At 44.0% G+C, this 27,531-nt stretch overlaps 1 protein-coding gene across 3 annotated transcripts in view; it reads right to left on the bottom strand.

Annotated features, from left to right (window-relative positions):
- Positions 1-1,710: 1,710 nt before the first annotated feature.
- The window catches only part of DISP1 (dispatched RND transporter family member 1), a 63,562-nt gene continuing 37,741 nt past the window's right edge, over positions 1,711-27,531 (bottom strand). For all 3 annotated transcript variants that reach the window (XM_075267097.1, XM_075267096.1, XM_075267098.1), the window contains 6 exons: positions 18,202-18,231; positions 12,338-12,461; positions 11,062-11,192; positions 9,588-9,685; positions 8,449-8,546; positions 1,711-5,865 (listed from right to left, as the gene is read on the bottom strand). In XM_075267097.1, coding sequence (XP_075123198.1) covers positions 3,235-5,865; positions 8,449-8,546; positions 9,588-9,685; positions 11,062-11,192; positions 12,338-12,461; positions 18,202-18,231 — 3,112 coding nt within the window. In that variant the 3' untranslated portion in view covers positions 1,711-3,234. The remainder of the gene's footprint in view (positions 5,866-8,448; positions 8,547-9,587; positions 9,686-11,061; positions 11,193-12,337; positions 12,462-18,201; positions 18,232-27,531) is intronic.

Raw genomic sequence — 27,531 nt, 5'->3', positions numbered from 1 at the left:
CCGCTGGACCTTCTGTCCCCAATAATGTATCAGTCCCTGCGTGTAAGAGAAGACTCATTACAGTGTGCTGGTCCAATCCTGGAAACCGATGCAGGAACTTCCTCCCTTCTGTATCATCAAAAAATGGGTCTAAATGCCCTTTATTAAGACTGCCTTATGATACACCAGTCTTAATAAATATGTCCCCAATGCGACTATTCAGACTGAGTTTCGTACCGCGATTTCTGCGGCTGAATCGGCCACCCAATCCGTAGCAAGATTTAGCAGCATCCTGAAAAAAGTCATGTCTGTTGTCGGTAGATTTGGCTAGAATTTGCAGTTGATTTTTTTTGGCAGAATGTGGCGCAAATTCAGTTGTGCGAAGTTACCCCTACTCTATTGGTCACTTATTTATGCTGGCACCCTGTTCTTTGTTTTTTTGGTGCATTACGGCCACTTTGCTGTGCAAGTACCATAAAGGGATAAAGCTATGGGATTACTATATTACTAGGATTTGGGATAGTGGGGCCCGACCTCTGATATCTCGCTGGTCTTGAATCAAAAGGAAAAGATGTCACTTCTACAATTGTAGTAGACATCGGAGATCCTGGCTTCGCACTATGATAGGATGTAGAACACTTCTACATTCAAGTAACTGGGTGGTTTTCTGGTGCATTATGGCCGCTTTGCTGTGCAAGTACCATAAAGGGATAAATCTATGGGATTACTATATTACTAGGATTTGTGATAGTGGGGCTCGTCCTCTGTAATCTCACTGGTCTTGAATCAAAAGGAAAAGATGTGGTAGACATCGGAGCTCCTGGCTTCACACTGTCAATTCAAGTAAATGGGTTGTGGTGAAATGACCTCCATGACGGGTACCCAAGTTGGAATGGCAGAGCTTAACCAGAGTCATAACCTCTTCATTGCGAAGTTTATGGGGTCCCAGCAGACAGACCCTCATTACACCAGATTAGTAAGTGATAACACATCCCAGCAATATACCAACATATCCTATAGCACGAAATTCTCTGTCACGCCTTTTACTACATGCGGACGCCTTCCGTTCACTTTGTTGCTAAATCAATTTTATATTCACAAAAACAAGGGGTAAAGGCAATGTGTCACCAAAAAAGATGTTTTTATGTTAAATATTTTAAGAATTTTTGATTCAATTCTTTTAACTTTCCATGCCACTATCTAGATCATAAGACTTACTATATCCTGCAATTTTCACTTTGACCACTTTGCCTATACTGTAGGGTGTTTTTCTTTGCAGCGGTGACCTCATTTCTATTTTAGACCGGATTACAATGGAAGATAACACCTCTGTAGATAACACCTCTGAGCCATCATTACATCTACTACTGACAATAGATGATGTCACAGCTTATCCCCTCCCCCTCCCTGTCTAGGAAACCCTCCCATAGCCGTTGCTTATTGTACAACTTTTCGGATGTTCTGGAACAAGAGAAAGATTTTTGGTTCATATTTACAAGTAAAAAAAAATGTAAAAAAAACCTTAGAAGCCGCACACAATACTCTATATGGATTTATTGACATAAACTTTGATATCTCTCTTAGTACAGCAGGCACGTTGGCATCAATGTTTGGCATAAGACAATCAAAAGAATTGCACTTGACCATGACCGTTCCATCACTTTGTGGGTCGCACAGATTTAGTGTCAGGTTCCTGACATTTTGGTCTAAAACTGACATTCAGAATTGAAATGCGTTTGACAATGTACATTACTATTGCTCAGATTTCCACACACGTACATCTCTCCTTTTACTTGATCCGTCTACATTTGGGCCATTGCTTTTATGGGCTCAACTGGTAAAATAAAAAAAATTAGAATTCTGGAAAGATAAAGTCACCTAATGTCACTTTTTGCTGGAGCCTTAAAGAGGACCTTTCCATGAAGTCTAACTCTTTAACAACCTTCACTAGGGGCGCTCCATTGATTCTGGCACAGTTGGAATTTTTTCTCTAGCCCCACCATTCCAGAGCATTCAGTGCTGTTAGTTTTGGTTTTCTACTGTCAAGCGGGTGATATCAGGCAGGAGAAGGAAAGGGGCGTGGCTCGGAGCTGACACTGTCCAATCAGAGGCCCACAGCCTCAAAGTTCTGAAACACGCCCCTTTGCATGCTCCTCCCTGCGAGTCCAATTAGTGTCAGACAATGGAACTAGCAGCACTGGCGGCTCAGGAATGGTGTGGGCTGAAGAAAAAGTTCCAAATGTGCTGGAATCAGTGAACGGGAGACTATTATAGGATGTAAAGAGCTGGAGGTGGTGAAAAGTCCCTTTAAACAAGGTAAATTTATATGCCAATAGCACTTTGGGAAGAATAGATGTACTATTTTATGCAAATGTAGGGTTCAGGGGGCAGAGAGTATTGATAATAAACCACCCTCTTAGACCCTGCACTAGACATGGCACAGTTGTTTTCCCAAGTGTTCCTTTAAGAATTTAGTAATAGACCAACTGATCAGAGGGGTATTTAAAGGATATTCTATGAAAAGGTCCAATATAACAAAATGAAGCAGCACACTAATCTGAGTGTAGGTAGGTGCTAAGCTTCTGGAGGTCCATCCTCACCTCACCAGCTAATCCAAGAAAGAAGGAGCAGGTCTCAAACTTAAGTTCAGTGGTGTATATTCATGTCAATCATGGGTGAATGAATACCATTGCACTTGAATTTGAGGAGCAATGCTTCTTTATGTTGGTCTACAAATATGTACTATGCTATACCTCAAACTGGTCCATAGGGACGTTGCAGAATTGTTGGGGTATTTCCAAGCTTAAGACTCTAAAAAGTGGTTGCTCAGGTTTAGAAAAGACTTGGCTGCCAAGGTAATACCCATCCCAGTGGTATTCCAGCTCAGTTCCACTATAGTGAATAGAGAGGAGCTGTAGACAGATGAGATACCGTATACAAAAAAAAAGCAGCCATGATATGTTCTGTTCTTCTATGAGCTCATCACATGAAGGATGAAGGGCATGATAAAAATGGCGATTAGGTTTGACCAGACAATTCCATAGCGTGAGCCAACTTATGGTTACAGAACAAGACTTTTCTCTTGAGGCATGGATGTGGTTGTGATAAGCAATGGACCATGAAAGGCATAAGCAAGACTAGACCGCTCCTGGAGCATACAGTCTGCCAAGAGTGTTAAAACGGCGACGGGTGGTGAAGACGCAAGATTGTGTGTGCAAACAATATCTCAACAAGTCTCTTGCTGCAAATTGTCCCTCAAGACGTGCTACTGTTCTGTGACGCTAGAGGTTCCAGTTCATAATGTTCATGTTCCACTTCTGCCTTTGTACCTCGTGTGTCTAACTGATACTTATTCGTGTGATTGGCCTTGTTCTGTCCTCTTTCGGTCGTGCTCGATGACAATGCTTGTGAAAAGGCTTTGAACTGCAACTTTTTTGGCAACGGGATCTGGCCACAACTTCCCTGTGGCCCAAGACAACGGCACATACATTGGAAAAAGAATGTAGCGAACGCCCAGCTAATGCACATGATCAACATCATGAAAGTCCCCAACTGGGTGTAGGCCAGAACAGTTGAAGGCATCATCATTGCTCCAGCCACGAAGGTCGTCAGCGCAGCCATGGCTATGGCAGAACCCATGCGACTTAGAGAGAAGACCACTTTCCCTTCTCGATCTGGATCTGGAGCAAGACGGTAAGCGACGCCATAATGTACGGCAAAATCCACAGATAGGCCCACAGCAACGGATATAGTGACAGATTCTAGAACATTGAGTTCCCATCCAAGAAGAACCAAGGAGCCAACAGTAACAAATATAGTGCCTGCTATGGAAACTATGGCGTACAAGCTTATAATGATGTTCCACGTGGTAAGAAGCATGACGCTAAAAGCTACGGCAACAGATAATCCCATGGCAATCAAGGTTCCATCCGAAAGGCTGTCTTGGAGATCGTAAAATTCAAGGTTGCTGACAAACCATCCATTTCGAAGGCCAACGGGAGCCGACTGGAGTTCCTTCGAAATCCAAGCATCAACCTCTTTGTAGAAGTGGTGCATTTTTTCGTAAGCAAAGGTGAAAAGGTACGCACTTTTAAACTCCAACACTACCGCTCTGATGGTGTCATTGATGTCAAACCTGGGGCCAGGAGTCTTGCTGTCTAAATGGTAACCGGTGCTCCTTTCCAGTTCCATGATAGCCCTTTTGATACAGAGCTCAAACACCTCCTGCTTATACGGAAATCCCGACTGGCTGCAACACGGGTAAAGTGAAGGTTCATCACAGTCCTGGTTTTCCATCCACTGCTTAAAGGTCTCGATGAAACAACTGGTGAAGTCCTGTTCATCGGTTTGATAATAGAAAGTTTGGTTTTTCAACTTTTGGCAAAAATTCAGAATCCATTGCTGCGAGGCAGGACTGGCAATATTAAAGCTACTGTCCAATTTGAGCTTGCCCTTACTTTTTGGATTCAAGGGATCTCCGTTATCTTCTGGAGAGATTCCCCAGACGATAGTAATGGGCATATGAAGTTCCTCCCCATGATGGACCCTCTCGAAAATAAACAACTTTTTGTACTCTGCATCGTATCGCTCGAATGGATGGGAAGACCTGAACACTTGGAATTCCGAAAGTTCTAACGATGGGAGTTTCATCTTTGGATTGACACATACGATATAAGCTCCGCCAATAGTTATGGCCAGGAAGCCAAAGACCCAAACGTATCTGAATTTAATGACAATGCACGGCAATACCTTCTCAAAGAAAATCCTTGATGCTTCCGAAACCGCGAAGAGAAACTCCTGTACCTTCTGCCACATTACATTCCAGCAGCTTTTCTTATTATAAGGTCGTTGTTGAGGACCTTTAAAACAGGTAAAAATGTTCAGGAGGTAACGTTCGTGTAGGACGACTACGGCAGGAAGCCACGTGACCATGAGAAGATAATTAACCAATATGGCGGTGCCAGCATAGACTCCGAAACACCTGATGGCGGTTATATTGCTGACGTAGTTGGCGTAGAAGGCCGCTGCGGTGGTAAAGCTGGTGACGAACATAGAAAGAGCAGCATGTTGCAGGGTGATGCTAACCGTCTCCGAGGTCTCCGCGTGAGGTTTGTCAAATTTTGTGTAATTCCAGACGTCGCACAAGACAAAAGCATCGTCCGCCCCGATTCCGACGAGAATGATCAGTGCAGTGAGGTTCATGAAGGGGAAAAACTCAAAGTTAAATACAACACGATAGAGGAAATAAGATACAATCAATGAACTAATAATGGCGAACATGGTCATCAGTGTGATAAACATTGATCTTGTGTATATACACATGACCAAGAGGACAATTAAAATGGCGATTGCCGGATACACGGTATCCATTAAGAGATAGTCTTGAAATAAGCTATGTTTGATTCCAAACTCAATTCCCGTAACGGTGGTTACACCATCGGAACAATTCCAGTTCTCAAAATTGTCAAGGTAGATGTTCATCATCGACTCCCCTTTCTCGGTGGGGGAGAAGAGCATGCTGTGCCTTAAAACTGGATTGGACACATCCACATTCTTTGGATTGAAGAAGTCTTTATCTACCAGGTAATGGAGGATCTGGTAGACGGCATTATACTTGGTACATTTTCGAGGCACATTCGTGCACTTCAGTTGGTCCTTCCTCTTGGCCGCCATGTCCCAGCAGTCTGATCCCAAAGTCCCGTTGTGATAATATTTGGCACAGGTACGAATTAGCTTTAGCGTGTGAGACACGTCCCGATCTACAATCTTATGGCATGATGATCTGTTGTTAAGAATGGCAATGTAGTTTCCCAAAGTCCAGCTGGGGCAACATGAATCTGCGGTGGTCCTCTGGCACAGGTCTGAAAACTGCAGGTGGGATCTGATCTGTAGGGTGCGAGAAAAAGAAGAATGAGAACACGTTTCGAACACTCGAGACTTATAGGTTTGCTCTTATTTTGGCATCACTGAGCCTACAGCAGACTAAAACTAGCCACTGGCCTTAGATCAAGTCATCTCCATTAGAGATGAGCGAACACTGTTCGGAACAGCCGTTCCGAACAGCACGCTCCCATACAAATGAATGAAAGCGGCCGGCACGCGGGGGGGTTAAACGGCCGGCCGCCGGCAAAGTCTGCGTGCCAGGTTCTTCCATTCATTTCTATGGGAGCGTGCTGTTCGGATCGGCTGATCCGAACAGTGTTCGCTCATCTCTAATCTCCATCGATCTCCTGGTAAATGGGGATGTTGAGTTTGGCCAAGCCAACCATTTGAATCGGGACCCAAGTTCCCACTCAGCACAACCCAAGTAACTAAGTAAAAAATCACGATATGTAAGGGTCTACACCATGGGTGTCAATGCATTTTATTTTCACTAAATTTCTGATAAAATCCCAATTACTTTGCAAACAGCGAAGATAAACACAATATGACGGCAACAGTGTGAATACAGCCATGGACACTGGCCCTTGATGTCGTTCTTTAATTTCCATTAACAAATCTTAATTGATCAGCCATAAAAACCTCATTACCAGCAAACATCATATACAAGGCCGGTACTCAGCATGTAGAGTAACTGTACACACCGGGGGTTAAATGCTATGTCTCCCATAATTACATTACAGCTCCAGCGCCCTCGTAATGAGGCTGTTTTTACGGCTTGGTGTGAACCATAACTAAGGGACCTGAGCAGTTTGTATTTCATCTTTTATTGCCTGTGTGTCCTGCGGTGATTAAGGAAAGTTCAATTAGGAATGTTCGGCATCTGATTTCTATTAGAGACTTCCCCGTAATTACCTAGAACAGAGGCCTAAGGACTGAGCGGCTTCTTCATACTGAAATGAATCCCTGCCACTTTAAAGGGAGTGTGTCAAAAGAACCCAGCCCTGCAGATAGATAGGTTAGTGTCACCAGACCCAGCATATCACCCCAGTCCTGCAGATAGATAGGTTAGTGTCACCAGACCCAGCATATCACCCCAGCCCTGCAGATAGATAGGTTAGTGTCCCCAGAACCAGTATATCACCCCAGCCCTGCAGATAGATAGGTTAGTATCACCAGACCCAGCATATCACCCCAGCCCTGCAGATAGATAGGTTAGTGTCCCCAGAACCAGTATATCACCCCAGCCCTGCAGATAGATAGGTTACTGTCACCAGAACCAGCATATCACCCCAGCCCTGCAGATAGATAGGTTAGTGTCACCAGAACCAGCATATCACACCAGCCCTGCAGATAGATAGGTTAGTGTCACCAGACCAGCATATCACCCCAGCCCTGCAGATAGATAGGTTAGTGTCACCAGACCCAGTATATCACCCCAGCCCTGCAGATAGATAGGTTAGTGTCACCAGAACCAGCATATCACCCCAGCCCTGCAGATAGATAGGTTACTGTCACCAGAACCAGCATATCACCCCAGCCCTGCAGATAGATAGGTTAGTGTCACCAGACCCAGTATATCACCCCAGCCCTGCAGATAGATAGGTTAGTGTCACCAGAACCAGTATATCACCCCAGCCCTGCAGATAGATAGGTTAGTGTCACCAGACCCAGTATATCACCCCAGCCCTGTAGATAGATAGGTTAGTGTCACCAGAACCAGCATATCACCCCAGCCCTGCAGATAGATAGGTTAGTGTCACCTGAATTATACAGTGTTTTCCCCTTGTGAGTTGCTGCTTTTGTTGCTGAGATATCACCATTTTTGTCAATAGACAGATGATCTTTTTGGAGCAATGAGAACGCTGCCTCTTGCCTCTTTTGAGCAATGGTAACAGTGTTATAGCTCCAATCATATGGACAAAAAAAACGATCTCTCAGCAATGGAGGCAGTGATCCACGACGGGAGAACAATGTAGGATTCAGGTGACCCTATGTTTGTTTGGAAATGTTTGTATTTTGTATGCATTTTGTTTTAGCGGAAATTTGGAGCTCTCCATGTTCTCCATAAATCTCGTAACTTGTAATGTAGGAGTAAGTGTTGGAGTCTTTCCCAGTGGGTTATCTGCCATCTTATTGATCCTTATGGGTAAGAACCTTTTTTCTTTTTGTAAAAGTTTTAGCAAACCTTGGCCTATAGGATGGAGATTCTTCTCCAGCCCCCCCAGCTTAGCCCTAGGGAATCACTGAGGAATGCCACGTCCTAGTGTGAATGTCCAGGATTTTAGCAATTTAATGGGATTCCCAAATCCCAGTGGGGACAACACTTTTGTCACTCAGCTCAGTTCCTTCCCTGGAGACATATAGGAAGATTTGTAAAGGAAACTGACCCCCCCCTCCCTATTTACTCTCAATGTTATCCATGTAAGCCATACAAATAGTAGAGACTATCCAAATATCCCAACCCCTGGACACAATGAAAGGATATTGTACTAGGACGGTGGCACCTGGGTATTTGTTTCAGAATCTCAAAACCTTATTTAGGGAATTTCAGGAATGTGCAAAATATTTAACTTTTTTTGTACTTACCCTTGTATTGTCTATATTGCACATGGACTTGATGGCTTGCAAATTCCACAGACTCTGTCCATTGACTGAGGTAAATACAATTCGAGAATAGTGGTCATCTGGAGATAGGGGGAAGAAAAATTTGAAAAATTTCAGATCTGTATGATGATAAATTAAGTAATCAATACAAAAAAAAAAAAAAAAAAAAAAAAAAGCAAATTTCATATTATTCATGGAATTTAACATTGTAATAGAACCTTAAAGGGATTGCCCGGCCAATGAGTTTCCCAACAGTTCCTTTACCAGCTTTCTCTCAAGAGATGGTGGTGCTAAATACAACACAGCGCCACCTAGTAACAATTTATTACATGTGTTACTGCAATTTGTGTTGCACAAAAAGGTAGGGGGGGGTAACAAGGTGTGGTTGGAAACCCCTTTTAAAGGGGTATTGTATTACAAGACAATAATATTCATTGCCGTGTCCTCTTCACTGTACATTGTATAGTGGCTGCACCTGCTATCGAATATCAGGCCCCCTCATTTGAGTAGGACTAAGCTGCAATATGGCTATGTGACCAATGGACGTAATATCACTGGACGGAGAAGAGAAAGTGGAGCTCCACATCATAGTCCCGGAAAGTCTCTAACATTTTGGCACTGTTCCACAGATCACCTGATGGCCTTTTCTAGAACTTCTCTACACCGATACTTGGCCATCATTCCATAACTAGTCTTAGACCTCTGTTTATAGCCTTCACACCATATCGGAACCCCTTGAAAACTTTCTTTCCTTTGAGGAACCTCAACTGGTAAGACCTTTTTATAGTCCCTTGTGCCAAATTTACAATATTGGGCCGATTGGTCCAGTCCGTCAAAATGGGCATCCCATGACAATCTTTCAAAGGCCTGAAGCTCAACCCAACATTCCCATATTGAAAGTTAAGCGTTTTCATAGGGAACCACTGGCTGGATCTCACAGAATCATAGCTGGGTAACGTACATTATTGGGACAACGCCCTTGGAGGCCATGGCCTAGCACAGAGTTAAGCTGAGCTATAGGTGAACAGTTGTGAGCGGGTTAACAAAATTTTTGGGACACACACATTTCATTTACCAAAGAAAAAAAAAAAAATTCTTCCAACCATGGAAGGTAGACTTACTTGGCACCGCACAGAAAAAGCTGTCCTTATGGAAGTCCCAGTCTACCTGTCTTTTTTCCCTCTCATAGTGATCTTCTGACCATCGTTCAGGCTGATGACTAGAACAGAAGACAATATGATAAATACCTTTAGATCACAAAAACAGGAGCCTAAAGAGATGCCCTTCATGTCACCCAAACTTTTTGGATATACGATATAGGATGTTTTCTAAGATAAAGACTTGCCAGCCTTTCTACCTCCAGGTAAAAATTTCCCACTGGGATCAAAATATCGAATGACAAAGAAAAGTTCCGAATATGGAAAGTTTCCAATAATCCACCAGATGTGAGGGCTGGCAGGAGACTTTTTGGAAATGTTCTTGCATTTGTAAGCTCTTGTATACTCTGGAGATGGGAGCAGTTTACGTCTTTGTTCTTTGTTTTGGGCAGAGGCTTTTGTTTGTTCGGAGGCAGCGGCCCTTCTTATTTTGACAAGCTGCTCCCTCGCTGAGCCGTACAAATGTCTCTTATTGCAAGACTCAGCATGAAGCTAAAGGCACTAGACATGGCCGAGCATGGACTACAAAAGGGGAAATTATCATTATGAATTTGCTTTGTATCTCACGCCAGAGAAATCCCAGGAGTCAAGTAGCCAATGAATCAAAAGTCAGGCCATAGTGCCCAAAAATTGTAGCAGAAGTATATTTAGAAATGCCGGTAGAGAAGGTAAGGGGGTAGGGGCATTACCCAGGACCAGGCACGTGAGTAAACCCAAATGATGTTGAGTAGCCAATGCATCAAAAGTGAGGCCATAGCTGCCCAAAAACAGTAAAGGTATAACCTGGAGAGTAGATATGGAAGATAAGGGGGTAGTGGACACCCGAGTGAGCCCAAAGGCCCCTTAGCAACATAACAAGGCACATAGTAGGTGGGAGGCGTTAAATAAAATTTGGATTATAGCCACACACCAACATAGGTTGAGCATTATCTTGACCAGTGTTGAGTGGTTAATTTTTTTCTACTCAACTTTGACCACTCGCTGTCAGTCCTATCAGGCTAGGTTCACATCTGTAGGAGACTCTACCAATAAATGGTGGAGAGAAAAGTCCTGGGGTCCGTGGGTAACTGCTCTTTTAGCAAACAGGTTCTCCGTCGCTGGGTTCCCCTGGTAGGCCCAAACGACAGAGAGCCAAGCGCTAGTGTCAACCTAGCCATCGTAACATAATCTGTAACATTTCTCTGTGCGGACTGATATTTGCAAAAAGTAAAAAAAAAAAATAATCATAATCTTTCCAAGGTCAGTGAAAGCCTCAGTAGATGGGGCATTATATTGTCGGACGCCTGAAGCCTCTACTGTAAGGATCCTACAAGGCGAGGCTTTGACGTCATACATCTGCTTCAGTATATTGAAACCATCCCATACCAAATAAGAATTTTTGTAAAAATGTGACAAAGGGAATAAGCGGTGACCTAAAGATAAATAAAAACGACTTAACTACTTCTTTGCTTGCTCATCTGCATATTTGAATGGATAGTTGGCCAGCGTTGCCTTGTATCCGGTGTTCTCCACCATGTTGTTCCAGGTCACTAGTCTTTGGCCAATGGCAGTCCCCCTGGGCTCAAACCCCTGCAAGATAAGATAAAAGGAATGTCGCTGCTGCCAACAGAAGAACCATAAACAAGCTAATGTGGAGAAAGAGGTCATAGCAGACAGGTCAGAGGTTACCGCCGCCTAACAGGTGGGTGACAACTGATGTCTCCAGGCTGGAAAAGAAGTTCTCAGTGTATTAGCCATGAACGCCTGGAGCTACAACTACTGCTCCTCTGACATGACAGACAGATGTCTATTCATTCAGTCATTACCTCCCCTTCAAGGACATACAAGACTTCTCCATCATCTTAAGTCAACCTATCAAGTCCTACATGAAGGCTTAGGATCATTCATTACAACCTCAAGAAGATCTGTTCATCACTGAAGGTCTGCCCAAAAATCTGATACTGGTTGGACGTTGGCCTCGAAATGGTTTCACGTCCAAAAATTTTCAGACATTTGGCCACTTTTTTTCAGATGCTTATGGTCAATTTATAGGTGGCCATACACCTTAGATAACTTGCAAACTTCTCTACAATGTGAAAAGACCAATCACATCTTGGTCAACCCAACACATTGGGCAGGTTGGGCAGTTGATGTGGAAGGGACAACCTTTAGCCAAGTCCTGCACGTAGAGTAACTTTAGCCTAACGTATCTACCTATCTCTTGGCCAAACAATACAGTTCGAGCGGCCACAAAATAGGGAAAACGATCATTAGACTCTTCTAAAAAAAAAAAAAAAAAAAAAATTGGAGCATACAACTTTACAAATTATATTCTAATAAATGAGGTTTAGACATCTGATATAAAACATCGCCTCTTACGAAATACTGGAAAAAAAAAATTAGATTCCAAAAATAAATTTTATGCTCAAAATATTTTTCAAAGAGTGATCACATGTTTCAGATCTACGACAGCAAAAACACAGATGTATCAAATCCAGAATTTGGCCAAGTGCTAAATTTTCTTGTTTTTCATTCTTTTTTAAATTTTAAATTTCTCCTTCCTTTGATTTTTTTCCCATTGAGTATCGGGGTCCAGGAGCTTCGGGTTATAATAAGTTAAATTAGGTTTGGACTTCATTTTCCAAAAATTAGGACGAGCCAGTCATTTTTTAAAATCACAAACAAAGGATAGAACGTAAAATGCGACATATACAAATGTACACAACCATACGTACCAGGAGAGGATCCGAAAAGTCAGGGAGATCAGGCACTAGGATGCCAATCAGGGCACAGACGACGATCAGCACGGTACACATTCCGAGGACAACCACCGGCCAATCTGCTATTAAAGCTGCATAACTAGAAGAGAAAAGATGATGTCGTCAAAGTGTCATCTACTTGGCCAATCAAAAACTTTTACATTTACAGCAGTGGTCCAATCTGAATGAACCCTGATAGGATATATGGACATCAAAAAGGGGGCTTCCAAATTATGACTCCACTGTAGAGCCAATAGGGAGCACAGCTCCTACACTGGTGGACGCAGTATGACCATATATTATGTGGTAGTCCATTTATGCCGGTGGCCGCCATGTAAGAATGGCCATATGGAGCTTCCCTGATATCATCAACTGACTGATGGGTAACAGAAAATTCAAGATGATCACTAGGGTGGTGTCAATCCTAGAAAGGACTGTCCCAATTTCCAATGGCTGGACATATGGTAGGCTATGGGTCCAAGTAGGTCCGAATACTTGGTGGGCTTGAGTTTATGGAAATTAGTGAAGTTCAGGCAGAGAACCGGCCTCAAAAATTCTCCAACATTTTCACAAATTTTACGCAATCATGACACACATAAGCCCCGAATGATCGAGTCGTAGAACTTCTTCTATGACTTCAGATACCAGATCTTAAAGAGGTTTCTTCCGTGTGGTAAATCAGGATTTGACCCAAGGGCAAGAGAAGGAAACCTCAGTCCTTGTCTCTTTACTGTGACTTTCTGTAAAATAAGACCTTGGTCTTGTATAATCAGGACTGTGGAGTCAGGAGACCAAACCACCGACTCAAACTCCTCTATTTTATCCACAGCCCGACTCCGACTCCTTCACAAATGGCGACAGTCAAAGTCATTAAAAAGCCAGAGATTGATTCTGATGACAGTAAATATGTAACAAACTATACAATGAATTAATAGTACAAAGTTGATAATATATTATAATTAAAAATAATGAATCATTTTATTTTGAAGTCATTATCGGTAACTGTTTTCCCAACTCTACCCCAAACTGGTCCTGACTTCGTCACTACAGCCTCATGTACAATCCCATTTTCTAAAAGGATTCTTTGACCATAAACTAAGAGTGAGGGGCTTCAAGCACTCAGCTGTAGTCTGTGAAGAAGTGGCAGGAAGTGTTCAATTTCCCTGCAGCACCTCCACAGGAGAAATAAAGTATTACACCATTTCCAATTAAAGAGGACCTTTCACCACTTTTGGGCACATGCAGTGTTATATACTGCTGGAAAGCTGACAGTGCGCTGAATTCAGCGCACTGTCGGCTTTCCCGATCTGTGCCCGCTGTAAAGAGCTTACGGTGCCGGTACCGTAGTGCTCTATGGTCAGAAGGGCGTTTCTGACCATTAGCCAGAGACGTCCTTCTGCCTCGCGGCGCCAATCGCGCTGTGCTGTGGAGCGGGGAGGAACTCCCCCCTCCCTCTCCTGATAATTCTCGTCTATGGACGAGCTGTGTGAGCAGAGGGAGGGGGCGTTCCTCCCGGCTCCACAGTACAGCGCGATAGGCGCCGCGAGGCAGAAGGACGTCTCTGGCTAATGGTCAGAAACGCCCTTCTGACCATAGAGCACTACGGTACCGGCACCGTAAGCTCTTTACAGCGGGCACAGATCGGGAAAGCCGACAGTGCGCTGAACTCAGCGCACTGTCAGCTTTCCAGCAGTATATAACACTGCATGTGCCCAAAAGTGGTGAAAGGTCCTCTTTAAATTAATGCTTTGCCTGGACAGGACAGGTCCTCCAGAATGAGAAACACTCCATTAGTGCAATAAGAGCAGCTACAGAGTGCATATAGAAATGGGTTTCTGGCAAACGGAGCTTGGCGAATGTCGGAAAAGTAGAAGAAAATCAGTGAGGCCTGAGATACACGTGATGGGTTTTCCAAATGCTGAAATGACCTTCAGGCAGGTGCCGAGTTTGTCTTAAGTCGGTCCAGTTCTGGAAAACGCAGCACAAGCTCAAGGCTGTGCAATAACTTGGCTTTAGGTTGTCACCGGTGATCTCATCCAAGGGATTGTCAGTGCAGCGCTCTCCTCTAATACACACATTTATTAAGTAGAAAGAGGTGAGAGCTACGAATGCCAGATGATAGAAATGTGGGGATGGGGCAGCCAAAGTACAGGCGAAACTGCTCACGGTAGAAGACCCAAATATAGACAAATCTGATACCCAAATAATCTGCACCCAGCCTGGACCCATCTTAATCTGCTGTATTCATCTTCTCCGACACTGATGAAAGGACAGATAATTGATTTTTCTAGTTTGAGGCACAGCCTGGGCATTAAAGTTTGAGAAACTTGTTTAGTCCTCCAACCTTCCATAGCGCCTTCGCTCACTCGATTTCAGTCTACCCTACATAGGGCCCTTTGTTTTACAAAGGCCACAGTTTCCCGATCGGATCCCGCACACAGAGCTCCGAGAACAGACCCGGCAGTCACGGCTTGTAAGTTCTTTCTTCTCTTCAAATAGAACAATTTCCATCAGGATGTTACATTAATTCAGCTCTATAAATAAAACGCAGCTAAAAACATCGGCAAACATGACCCAAAACCGCTAAAATCTGCAAGAAGTGACGGCAGGGAGAACCAATAGTCCCTGGAGGGAAAAAAGAGAAAAACAGGCAAACACAGAGGGGAGGGGGCAATAACTAAATAAAATGACTGATACATTGGAGCAAACGACCAGAGACTTGTGCAGCTGCTGCTGCGTTTAGCTCACAGAGCATTGCCTAGACCAGTGATGGAGAACCTTTTAGAGACCGAGTGCCCAAATTGCAACCCAAAACCCACTAATTTATCACAAAAAGCCAACACGGCAATTTAGCCTTAATGTTGTGTGGATGGTCTGTGATAATATCAAGTGTCTGCTATAAAACAGATACTGCGTGATAAAAATAGTGAAGGGCCCCCACACAGCACAATCTTCCCAACAGTAGCCCCCCACACAGTACAATCTGCTCCACAGTGGCCCCCACACAGTACAATCTGCTCCACAGTGGCCCACACACAGTACAATCTGCTCCACAGTAGCCCCCCACACAGTACAATCTGCTCCACAGTGGCCCCCACACAGTACAATCTGCTCCACAGTGGCCCACACACAGTACAATCTGCTCCACAGTGGCTCCCCACACAGTACAATATGCTCCACAGTGGCCCCCCACACAGTACAATCTGCTCCACAGCAGCCAATACACAGTACAATCTGCTCCACAGCGGCCAATACACAGTACAATCTGCTCCACAGTGGCCCCCCACACAGTACAATATGCTCCACAGTGGCCCCCGCACACAGTACAATCTGCTCCACAGTGGCCCCCCACACAGTACAATCTGCTCCACAGTGGCCCACACACAGTACAATCTGCTCCACAGTGGCCCCCCACACAGTACAATATGCTCCACAGTGGCCCCCGCACACAGTACAATATGCTCCACAGTGGCCCATACACAGTACAATCTGCTCCACAGTGGCCCATACACAGTACAATTTGCTCCACAGTGGGCTCCACATAGTACAATCTGCTGCAAAGCGGCCCTCACCCAGTATAACCTGTTCCACAGATGGGTGACCACAGAGAGTGCTCCGAGTGCCACCTCTGGCACACATGCCATAGGTTCGCCATCATGGGTCTAGACGCAAACCCTAAACTGACAGCGGGACTAGCTATGTACAGAGTCAGGAGGAAATACACTGTGGAGGACAATAAAGGGGGTAATATATTGTGGGGGCCAGTAAAGGGGGCAATTTACTGTATGGGAACTAGTAAAGGGGGTAATATACTGTGGGGAAGGTGTGTGGGCCCAATTAAGGATTTTCTGATCTGGAAATGGGTGGTCAATTCTGGTAAAGAGTGGACATGGCCTCAAATTTGGAAAAAGATGGCCCCCAGATATAGATTTGCTTGGTGCCCCCGAAACGACAGGAGCGCCCCTGTCCATTTTTTTTTCATGTGCATGTCACCTTACTACCCCAAGCAGAGATTTTGAAAATTAAGAAAGGAAAAACAAAATCGAATAAAAATCTGCAAAACTTTTCTCACACTTTCATGATCTATAACCAGAAACCACAATTGCAGACGCCAAAAAATTTCACGATTATTAAAGGACAGGGCCGGAGTGGGTTTTTTTTAATGCAAAAAAAAAATTGCACCTCAAGTGACAACTTGACACGGTAAGTCAGATCCATCCTGGAAAAGTATGACAAATGCTGAAATAACATTACAAATCGGTGGTGTAATGACACGGCCAAGTGTGAATTCCGGCGGGACATTACTAGTTCCCACATAAAACGCTCAGCTGTGACGCCCACTCATGTGGGATACTCTCAGCTGACATTTACAGGCTACGCTGGTCACGTTATGTTAGTCACAGATCAGTGACAGGAAAAACATAGCCCCGAATAACTTTAAGTAAATATTAGCTCGAGACGCGCATAAGAAAATATCATGGGGTGGGAAGTATCAGTGCAAATGCTATAGATCAGTGGTCTCCAACTGACGGCTCACCCGCCATCTGGAGACCCATAGACCCAGCAACGTGTACTATACAAAAACCCAAGCAGTGAAAAAGACAGGCATCACTACAAGAGGTGCTGCAGCATCTGTGCTACAGAGGCCCAAAAGTCACAAGATGTCAGGATATGCTGTGGTTTGTAGTTTAGTATAGATGGAATGTCTCTTGGTACTGATATACAATGCTTAAAGGGGACCTCTCACCACCTCTGCCTACTCCAACCATTTGCATCTTTCAATAGCTGTCCCTCTACTGATTCCGGCACAGTTGGAATTTTTTCTCTAGCCCCTACCGTTCCTGAGCAATCATTGCTGTTAGTTTCATGACAATTATGCTCTTTGCTGTCAGGTGGGCAGGTCCTGGGCTCGAATAAAAAGACAGGCCCCGCCCACCTGGAAGTAGCATAATTGTAATGAAACTAACAGCAATGATTGCTTGGGAACGGTGGGGGCTAGAGAAATAATTCCAACTGCACAAGAAACAGTGGAGGGGCGGCTATTGAAGGATGAAAACAGTGAGAGTTGGTGAAATGTCCACTACCAACCTACCAAACACGAGTCAAATAAAACATGTCTATAGAGAGGGGAGAGGAGGAGGAAGCAGGGGAAGAGAGAGATAATCGGAGAAACAGAGGATTAGTCTGATGCTGGAGCCAAATAAGGGCTTTTTATCGCAACCAAAGCACTTAATATCTCTAGTGAAATGGACAGTTTCTGAGCAGATTCTTCTTTTCTTACTGAGTGCAGTGTATGACAGCTAGACTCCACTCACCCGCTCAGAGAGGACGGCACACTATAGTCAGGGTCCATGCATGGCTCTTATATTTCATGTAGTGAACTTGGGCTCGATTTTTGCCCCTAAGCTCACAGCGATAGACTGTGAAAATAATGGGCCAGTGTGTTACGTGTAGAAGCACCGCTAGCACGCTGACAATACAGATGTTCTTGTGCATCTAAATGATATAATGGCCAAAAATAGTGTTACTCCCCATATACACACACTGTACTATTTACTAGGTTCAACGTTATTGGTTAAGTAGGCTTCAACTTTTGCTCTGCTGTAAACCGGTCAGGGGAGGAGAGGCTCCTGCTGCAGCCAGTTGTCTTACAGACAGAAAAGAGTTAGTGAGGAGGACAAGACTGATCTGAGAGACAGAGACGATTTCCTTACAGATTTATCAGGTTTAACTGCAATATAGGAAAAACTAGGTTAAAAAAAGTGGAAGGTAAAGTGTTAGACATGCTGGGAAATGGAGGATTGTGCTATAACACACGATAAATGTGAAACTTCATTTACCTTTTGGGGAGCTGGAATGGTTTTGTGGTTCTGTGAAGAAAATACAAAAAAAGGTAAATAAAATATAAAAATACTGAAAACGTACAAAAAATAATTACAAAGGATAAAGTTGAACCTTCTATTCATAATCACAGATACCAAGGCGGGATTACAGGGAGTGTAACCAGAACCCAATGTATCACAGCAGCCCTGCAGATAGATAGGTTAGTGTCACCAGACCCAGTATATCACCCCAGCCCTGCAGATAGATAGGTTACTGTAACCAGAACCAGCATATCACCCCAGCCCTGCAGATAGATAGGTTAGTGTCACCAGAACCAGCATATCACCCCAGCCCTGCAGATAGATAGGTTACTGTCACCAGACCCAGCATATCACCCCAGCCCTGCAGATAGATAGGTTAGTGTCACCAGACCCAGCATATCACCCCAGCCCTGCAGATAGATAGGTTAGGGTCACCAGAACCAGCATATCACCCCAGCCCTGCAGATAGATAGGTTAGTGTCACCAGAACCAGCATATCACCCCAGCCCTGCAGATAGATAGGTTACTGTCACCAGACCCAACATATCACCCCAGCCCTGCAGATAGATAGGTTACTGTCACCAGACCCAGCATATCACCCCAGTCCTGTAGATAGATAGGTTAGTGTCACCAGACCCAGCATATCACCCCAGCCCTGCAGATAGATAGGTTACTGTCACCAGACCCAGCATATCACCCCAGCCCTGCAGATAGATAGGTTAGTGTCACCAGACCCAGCATATCACCCCAGCCCTGCAGATAGATAGGTTACTGTCACCAGACCCAGCATATCACCCCAGCCCTGCAGATAGATAGGTTAGTGTCACCAGACCCAGCATATCACCCCAGCCCTGAAGATAGATAGGTTAATGTCAACTACATAAAGACCGTTACAAAAGTCTATAACACACCAGCAAAAACATCCGTTACTATATTTATTCTATATATGTATAACTCCTATCTTATCCATGATGACCCTATATGGTTCTTGACATCAGCATGCTGTGACTACAACCCCCAACCTTCAATGGTCAATATAATATTCTTAGTAACACGAATGGTTAAATATGGAGTATCCGCCTTTGACTTTGCACCACTAGATATTACACAGTTTGTTAAAGTCATCCAATACCGTGGAAATTTTTGCAAATGTCTCTGCCATTTGTACTTCATGGCACCAGCCACCAATAAATCCCAGCTGCCTTCAATGTCACAAACCTGTTGTGTTCCCAGGAACAAATGGAAGGTCACAGCCTGGGAATGACATTGTATAATTATTTGCCCCCCTCCCCCCTCAATCCTTCCTTCTCCGGAACCAACACAAACAAAATAAGACGCTACTAAATCAAGGGAGACCCTGGAAATGTGCCCTCACGTGCCAGGTTATAATCTACACGGGCACCGGATCAATGGCGGCCACTCATTACGCAGGTAATAAAACAGACAGCACATATGAGAATCATAACCCTACAGAATAACCCTGCGAGACCAAAAATCCCTTTGAAGATTTCAGGGAATTCGCCAACAGATGTTAAACAGCTTTAGGTGGAACTGGAGGATCTCGTTTCTCCTAATCATTTTAGTTTCCAAACCTAAACACTTTGTTGAAGATCCAAATGGCTACATGTCTGCAGCTTATGCCATTAGTTCTGCACCTCCGACGGCACCGAGCGGTCAGATTGCCATCAATTTTCTACAGGAGACCAAGACTACTGGCTGGAGATCAGGAAGATGGGGACTTAAAGTCTCCTTAAAGCCTCTTTGTCAATGGAGCACCGGTGTGCTTTTGTAAGCGGCGCTCCATTCACTTCTATGGGACTGTGGGCCCTATCAGCCCCATAGCAGTTGGCCCCAGCAATCAGATACGCATCCCCTATCCTATGAAAAGGGAATAAGTGTCCGTAACATGCACAGAACCCGCTCAGGTCACTGCCCAAATCTACTACTAGTGGACAGGCAGTGCATGAAGCATCACTCCTATACAACTAATAGGCGAGGCGCTGCAGTTCACCGGAACCACCACCGCTATATAGTGGATGGGGCTGCTGAATAAAAACAGTGCTGCCCGCACCGCCTGTGCACTAGTAGTTTCTAGCACTGCTAAGCTGCTCAACAGCTGATCTTTGGGGGTTTTAGGTGTCAGACACCAAAACATACTGATGACCTGTCCTGTGTACTGGGGACAGAAAACTCTTTTAAAGGGATCCCATCACTGGATACCCTTTTTTTTCTGACTAACATGTAGGAATAGCTTTAAGAAAGGCTATTCTTCTCCTACCTTTAGAAGTCTTCTCCGCGCCGCCGTTCGGTAGAAATCTGGGTTTTCTTCAGTATGCAAATGAGTTCTCTTGCAGCACTGGGGGCGGGCCCCAGCACTCAAACAGCACTGTGGGCGTCCCCAAGGCTGTGAGAAATCTCCAGTGAAGCCTCCATTTTCTTCTGGAATGCCCTCTCCCTATGTCTTATTCCATCCTGGGTTTCAATCTTCTAGGCCTCCGGTAGAGCCGACTGCGCATGCTCGGGCCACAAGAAAATGGCTGCTTACGCAGTAAGCTGGAGTAAGTGGCCATTTTCTTGTGGCCCGGGCATGTGCAGTCAGCTCTGCCCGAGGCCTAGAAGATTGAAACCCAGGACAGAAGACGACACAGGGAGAGGGCGTTCCAGAAGAAGATGGAGGCGGCGCTGGAGAGTTCTCTCACAGCATTGGGGACGCCCACAGTGCTGTTTGAGTGCTGGGGCCTGCCCCCATTGCTGCGAGATAACTCATTTGCATATGGAATAAAACTGGGATTTCTACCGAACGGCGGCGCGGAGAAGACATCTAAAGGTAGGAGAAGAATAGCCTTTCTTAAGGCGATTCTTACGTGTTAGGGAGGGAAAAAAGGGGTATCCAATGATAGGATCCCTTTAAGTGTGTAACTAGGGTTAATATTCGCCTCTTCGAAAAGGTCCATAAACCTGTCATATCATGGTCTATCCATTATCAGCCCATTAGCATTATAATCTTCATCTCCTTGTAACCACTTTGGGTATTTAGAGTGGATTTGCTGGGAGTTGTAGTGCCCCAACACTTAAGCAAATGGGACGGTAAATCAGTCGTTTCTACATTTAACATCGTATAACATTGAATAAAACCAGATTATACAGACGTCAAAGAAAATTATAGAGCGGTGTGTCACTGAGATACGGATCTATGAGACCGCCCGTGAAATGGCAAGAAAACCCTCCGAGAGATAAATACTGTTTTGCTTTCCAGTTAATCAGAGCTTTCGCTTTATGGGATTTTTTTTTCTTTTTCGCTGCAGTTTATTTCTGGGAGAATCACAGAAGCGGGAGAAAGAAGAAAAGTGACTGTCGACATCTACAATTTCCAGAACACAATCCCTGCACTGTAAGAACGAGAGCGCAGAACATCAATATCCGAGCGCTGGACGGGATCCAAGTGCCGGAGCGGCTGGAATTCTTACAGATATTCCCACTGATTCCCGCAGAGAGAGCAACCAATGGCCAAATGATGGACCGGAGGGGTCACACCGTGGACAGAATGTGCTTAGAGGTCGTTTAGTTTCTGTACTATCATTATAATATGACAGGGGTTTATATCGATAGTTGCCCTTTGCCTTCCCTCAGTTCTTGCAAAAAGTTTTTGGCAGAACTGGGCAGGGAGGTTGTTCCCGCCGCCATCTTGGAGAACTAAGCACAGATCTTCTGTGGATGTAGGCTTGCTCCAATCCGTCTGTCTGCTCATGTATTCCTAGACAGATTGATGATGTTGAGATCAGGGTTATATCTGTGGGGGCCATATCATCACTTCCAGGACTCCTCCTCCGAAGGGCAAAGGTCACACCAAATATTGATGGAATTTACATTTTTCACTTAAAAAATAAACTAAACTATTCACCCTTCCATTTCTTAAAGCATTCTTTTTTTTCCACACCTGCCTAAAAGTTTTGCACTGGACTGTAGGGTTCTATAACCTTTAAGCGGGATGTTTGTTAACATTAAACAGCTTTTCGATTAAGGTTATCCAGACGACAACAGTACATGTCAAAAATGTATCCTGGCAATGTGTAGCAGGTCAATCTCTTCCACTGTATGTGACCGCCGCTGGGGTCAGACACTGTTAGTAGACCCGTCCTACCTCATATTCGGGTATGGACCATGGTACACGTCTGTCTGGCACAAACAACTTTTTAACCACACCAACAACTACACTCAAAAAGAAAAAAAAATCTGACGCATTGAATTAGAAGGTCTTGAGAGATCAACCATGGCCTCCAGTGTGACAAAAACCCATTTAGAACCGCCATGTCTTATGGCCAACCACACTGAGCAGGCTCACAACTGTCCAGACACCACCAGTGGTGACCTAAACCTACTCATCGGTCACGATGACCAACGACAAGTTTCAATAAAAGTCTGTCTGGTTCTTTAAAGTAGAATTGGGGGGGATGAATCAAACCTCTCTTTTTTATAATCTTCAGAATTCTATGGATATCTTACATCTGACATTTCTGTCTCTCATATTTTTGGAAATCTAGTATTTCTTGGAGTCTCGCAGTTGATGTTGTTGGACTTGAAGAAGCCTGAAATGAATGTTGAAATTGGCATCCAGCAGAATTATGAATGCAGCTCTGGATGTTCAATTTCAATATCTAGCACACTGTCAGTTCACAGACTCCAATTATATTGTTATCTTGCAGAGTTATGAATGCAGCTCTGGATGTTCAATTTCAACTTTCAGCAGAAGACTCCAACATCCAGAGCTGCATTCATAATTCTGCAAGATAACAATATAATTGGAGTCTGTGAACTGACAGTGTGCTAGATATTGAAATTGAGCATCCAGAGCTGCATTCATAATTCTGCTGGATGCCAATTTCAACATTCATTTCAGTCTTCAAGTCCAACAACATCAACTGCGAGATTCCAAGAAGTCTATGGTTAAAGGTGCACAAGCCTTCTAAAATTAGGGCATCTTCATCCTAGAGACTTTGCCACCCATGTAAAGTCAGTAGTTTGTAAAACACGTTGTGTTGATTCTAAATATCAGAAAATTCTATGCCAACCACAAAAACTATATTTATACCCTGTAGGCCATATAGACAATGACTATATGGTGGACGTTCGGTCATGTTATGGGGAGCGCAGGGTCTCCACCACTGTAACCTGTACATGTTATTGAGTAGAACAAGCCCTGACACTAGACGCGGGGTCGGAGGTCACACCTGCTATCATTCAATATTTTCGCTTCTAAGAGGACGCATAACAATATGTGCGCACCAAAGGCATTCCAGCCAAGAAACCAATCCCCTGCAGCTGTTATCATGGGGCCTGTATGATGCCGCTCAATAAGGAATATTATCCCCGGAAACCATCTCTAGAAATTATTTTGCTATGCTTGAGAAATGCAGAGCGATGTCCGTCTCCTCCTCCCGCACAATGGAGGAATTTCCATCTTAAGGAGAAAGCCGGGCACCCGGCAATTTGACTTCACATCTGTAATTTTGGAATTAGCGCATTTGCGAGTCCCCGCTCATTACAGATCTATTTCAGACATCACAGAGGCTGGGAATAGAAAGGAGGGGCAGCGGATAAATGCTATGGAGGGCGCTCCCTAATGACTAGGTTATAGGACAGGACACCACCGTATTTCATGTAGAAACCAATACGCTACGTCAATGCATTTACCACTGCCAGAAGGTTTTATGTACGATGTCCTGGACCAGGAACCAACTCGGTGGGGATTCCAGGTAAACCGATGGACCTCTAGAGATGGGGGACATTATAGGAGTCAATACACAAGATAAATTGGCCGTACTCGTTGACGTCGATGATGCCACCCAACTAGGTCCTATGTACGCCGACTCTCTTCTGGCAGAGGATATCATGAGATGGAAAGATCGGGCATGTTGAATTTCAACATGCCCAATCATTTGGTCTCAAAGAAGTAGAAATTATGGCGAACACTTCCAATGCTTTGCAGTCGGAGGGAGATTTTTGATAATGACATTGAGCAACGTGAATCACATTTCAACCCATCCACCAATAGAGAAGTACATGGGCTCTCAGATTGATAATGGCATCATTTCGGGTCAGGCTATGGACCAATCGATATGGAGGGGAGTCAAGTGGAGTGAATGAGTTGGAGGGTGATGGAGTGAAAATGGAGTTCTCTGTAAAGCTGAGCATGCATGTGTATGGGATGACAAGAGGAACAGCCATTGGCCTAACAAGCATTCGACAGACATCATACGCGAGCTATAGCTCCTAAACTAAGACCACATTGTGTGCTGTTTTTTGACGAAACCAAAGTAGCCGCCAGCGCCTCATTACGAAGGTTTAGAAATGGACAACCACCGTTACATCTGCACAGGACAGTTGTCACTCCCATTAATAGGTGACACAATGTGCAATACTCAGCAAAGGGAATAAAATAATCTCTGCTCCATACTGAGTGACAATAAAAAAAATTCCAAAAACATTTCATTTTTTTACTCTACATTTACTGCAGTCAGGTTACCCATGAAAAGTCTACTTCACCTCCATAAAAACATTAAGATTTGGGATTAATTTGTCCTAAAAGCCAAAATGTGGGGAAAAATAATGGAATGATTGAATACGGCTTAATGTATAGCTGCGAAGCGAGGATTACATCATCCGCCGCGCCAATGCCAAGTCTCCGCTGCCTCATGTGAAAAGATTGCATTGCGACATCTCACACATTTTTATGAGCTGTGAACAGGCCACATAAAGCAGGTTTTAGCCTCTCGTGTAACATGACATTGTCCCAGAAACTGGAGGCTTCTCAAAATCTCCACCTGTCAGGACCCTCATTACATGGGGTGGGAAAGTCGCTCCCCCATCTGTGATTCTGGAATCTTAAGAAGTCTTCTACAACCCGGGTTACATGGCACATTGTGTCACATCCAACTGGTCAAGCGCCCAATGTCATGGACAGAAAATTTTTGAAGGAAATGGTCAATTTGCACAAGATCTCTCCAACGTAGCCCTTGACAATGATAAGGGGATTCTTGGTGTTGAGATCAACCACCCCTTTAAGTGTCAACCCAGAAGTCAGATGTTTGACTGACCATGCATTACGTAGATGGGTCAGGTCAATCAGAGCGCTACTTGGAGTAGGGACGGGATCAAAGGGAATGATACGTCCATGATACAAAAGGGCTTAGGCCAACGTTTCTTCGGAGCACCCCTTCCAAATAAATTTTTACAAAAAAACGAGGGGACACAGATAATGTTGCCTAAAGGCATGTGGTAATCTTCCCAACCAGAGCCCAGCGACTCCCCTATTTTGAATCAATGGCTTAGGGAAAAGGCATTGTTGTGAGACAACCCCGTAAAGTGGTGGGAAATCCATTGGCCTCACAGAGTAGTAAATTCCTGACCCAACGCACACATTACAGTTCCATACATGTAGACATATGTCTTCCATACATAGACCATAAAGCTACCTTTACAATGACCATGAGGTCCATGATTCTGGTACCAGGTTAACCAATTTATGTTGAGGTCTGTTACGGCCTTTTGGGTCTCATCAGCACAGGACAGGGTTCTCGTGAACTATCCGGGGTAGGTTAGAACATCTAATACACCCTGAAAACCCTTCTCCAAGGCCTTCTCTTATAAGTTAGTCAACAAGGTCCCAAAAAAACCTCAGTTTCTAAGCAGTTTGTGTGTGTAGATTTCTCTATTATGGACAGGCAGCCATCACACATTCCTCGCCTTGTCCCAAAACTCTCTTCTTCTTCTTCTTCCCTTTGGCATCAAAGAGCTGAAACTAAATTAGAAAAAGAGATATTTGACTTTCTAAATTAAATTCCTTGCGAGCAGCGGGCCAGCGGGCCTGAGGCCACCGTAAACTTTTGTTTACAGGTTGAATGGTCACAGCAAGAACAGCAGAAGGGATGAGATTACACAATGCGGGATCATTCCGAGGATTACGCGCCTCTCCTTGGATCGTCACATGGTTTTCAATTTGGTTGGATTTTGGTTTTTACCCACAGTATTAGAAATATCAGTCCATGTGGGACGGGATCGTCTCATCTCATCATCTGGGTTGTTTTAGAGCCCGTGAAATGCAAAAACAATGGGCCAAGAAGTGGGTGGGTCGTGAAGCTTCTGGAGCCAAAATATCCTGATATTTGTCATGAACTGGATCCAGAGTGCTGATCTGAGACACTGTGTTGCTTCGAGGGGGCACTTGCTTATATGGATATACAGTATATATAGTATGCCCGATATGTTGCAATTAGAAGTCATGGTTGCGGCATACTAGGGGCCACAATGCGATTCCATTCACTAGCATTACAACACAAGTAACTGCAGCAGATCAGAGACATAGATCTGCATTGGAGCTGTATACACAAAAGTCTCCACACCATTCTATTAATATATGGCAATGTAATGATTGTAATGTATAACAGGGCACGTTATTTCAGCCTGCGCCCGGTCTCACCTTCCCGACTGTCCTCGCCAATATTGAAATTATTTCTAATCGTTCCATTTTTCTGCAGAGAGAAAGTCTCTTATTTCTATAAATCCTTAATGTCTCTAAAACTGCTGAAAGCTGATACGGCGCATTATGGAAATGTTACGGCGAGCAGAACTGACAAGCTACACAGGAGGCAACTTTTTGGCTTTGTCTAAAATTGTCCAATTTAAGAGAGTGCACAATAAGAGAGTGTTCTGTGCCAAAATCCCCTGCAATGCAGCAAGCGAGTGTTCAGACAAGGACAGAATGACAACACATCAGGAATGACTAAACCGGACGAGACGCCAGATTAATATAGAACATTCTACAGGCGCCCGACACGTACTGATGTTTTACATGAAATATATATTTAAACAATCTATGCCGGATATGGAATTTTAATGTAATACCAACTTGTCTTCTTGTATAATCTGGACATTAAGGATATGAAAGGATGAGGAGAATATCAATATACTACTGTCTCTATATACATGAATATAACTACTATAATATTGCTCCTATGTACAAGAATATAACTACTATAATACTGCTCCTATGTACAAGAATATAACTACTATAATACTGCCTCCTATGTACAAGAATATAACTACTATAATACTACCTCCTATGTACAAGAATATAACTACTATAATACTGCTCCTATGTACAAGAATATAACTACTATAATACTGCTCCTATGTACATGAATATAACTACTATAATACTGCTCCTATGTACAAGAATATAACTACTATAATACTGCCCCCTATGTACAAGAATATAACTACTATAATACTGCTCCTATGTACAAGAAT

Source organism: Leptodactylus fuscus, chromosome 3, assembly GCF_031893055.1.
Source record: "Leptodactylus fuscus isolate aLepFus1 chromosome 3, aLepFus1.hap2, whole genome shotgun sequence".
NCBI lineage: Eukaryota > Metazoa > Chordata > Amphibia > Anura > Leptodactylidae > Leptodactylus > Leptodactylus fuscus.
Note: the sequence above shows the minus strand (reverse complement) of the source record. Positions and strands in the feature narration are given on the sequence as shown.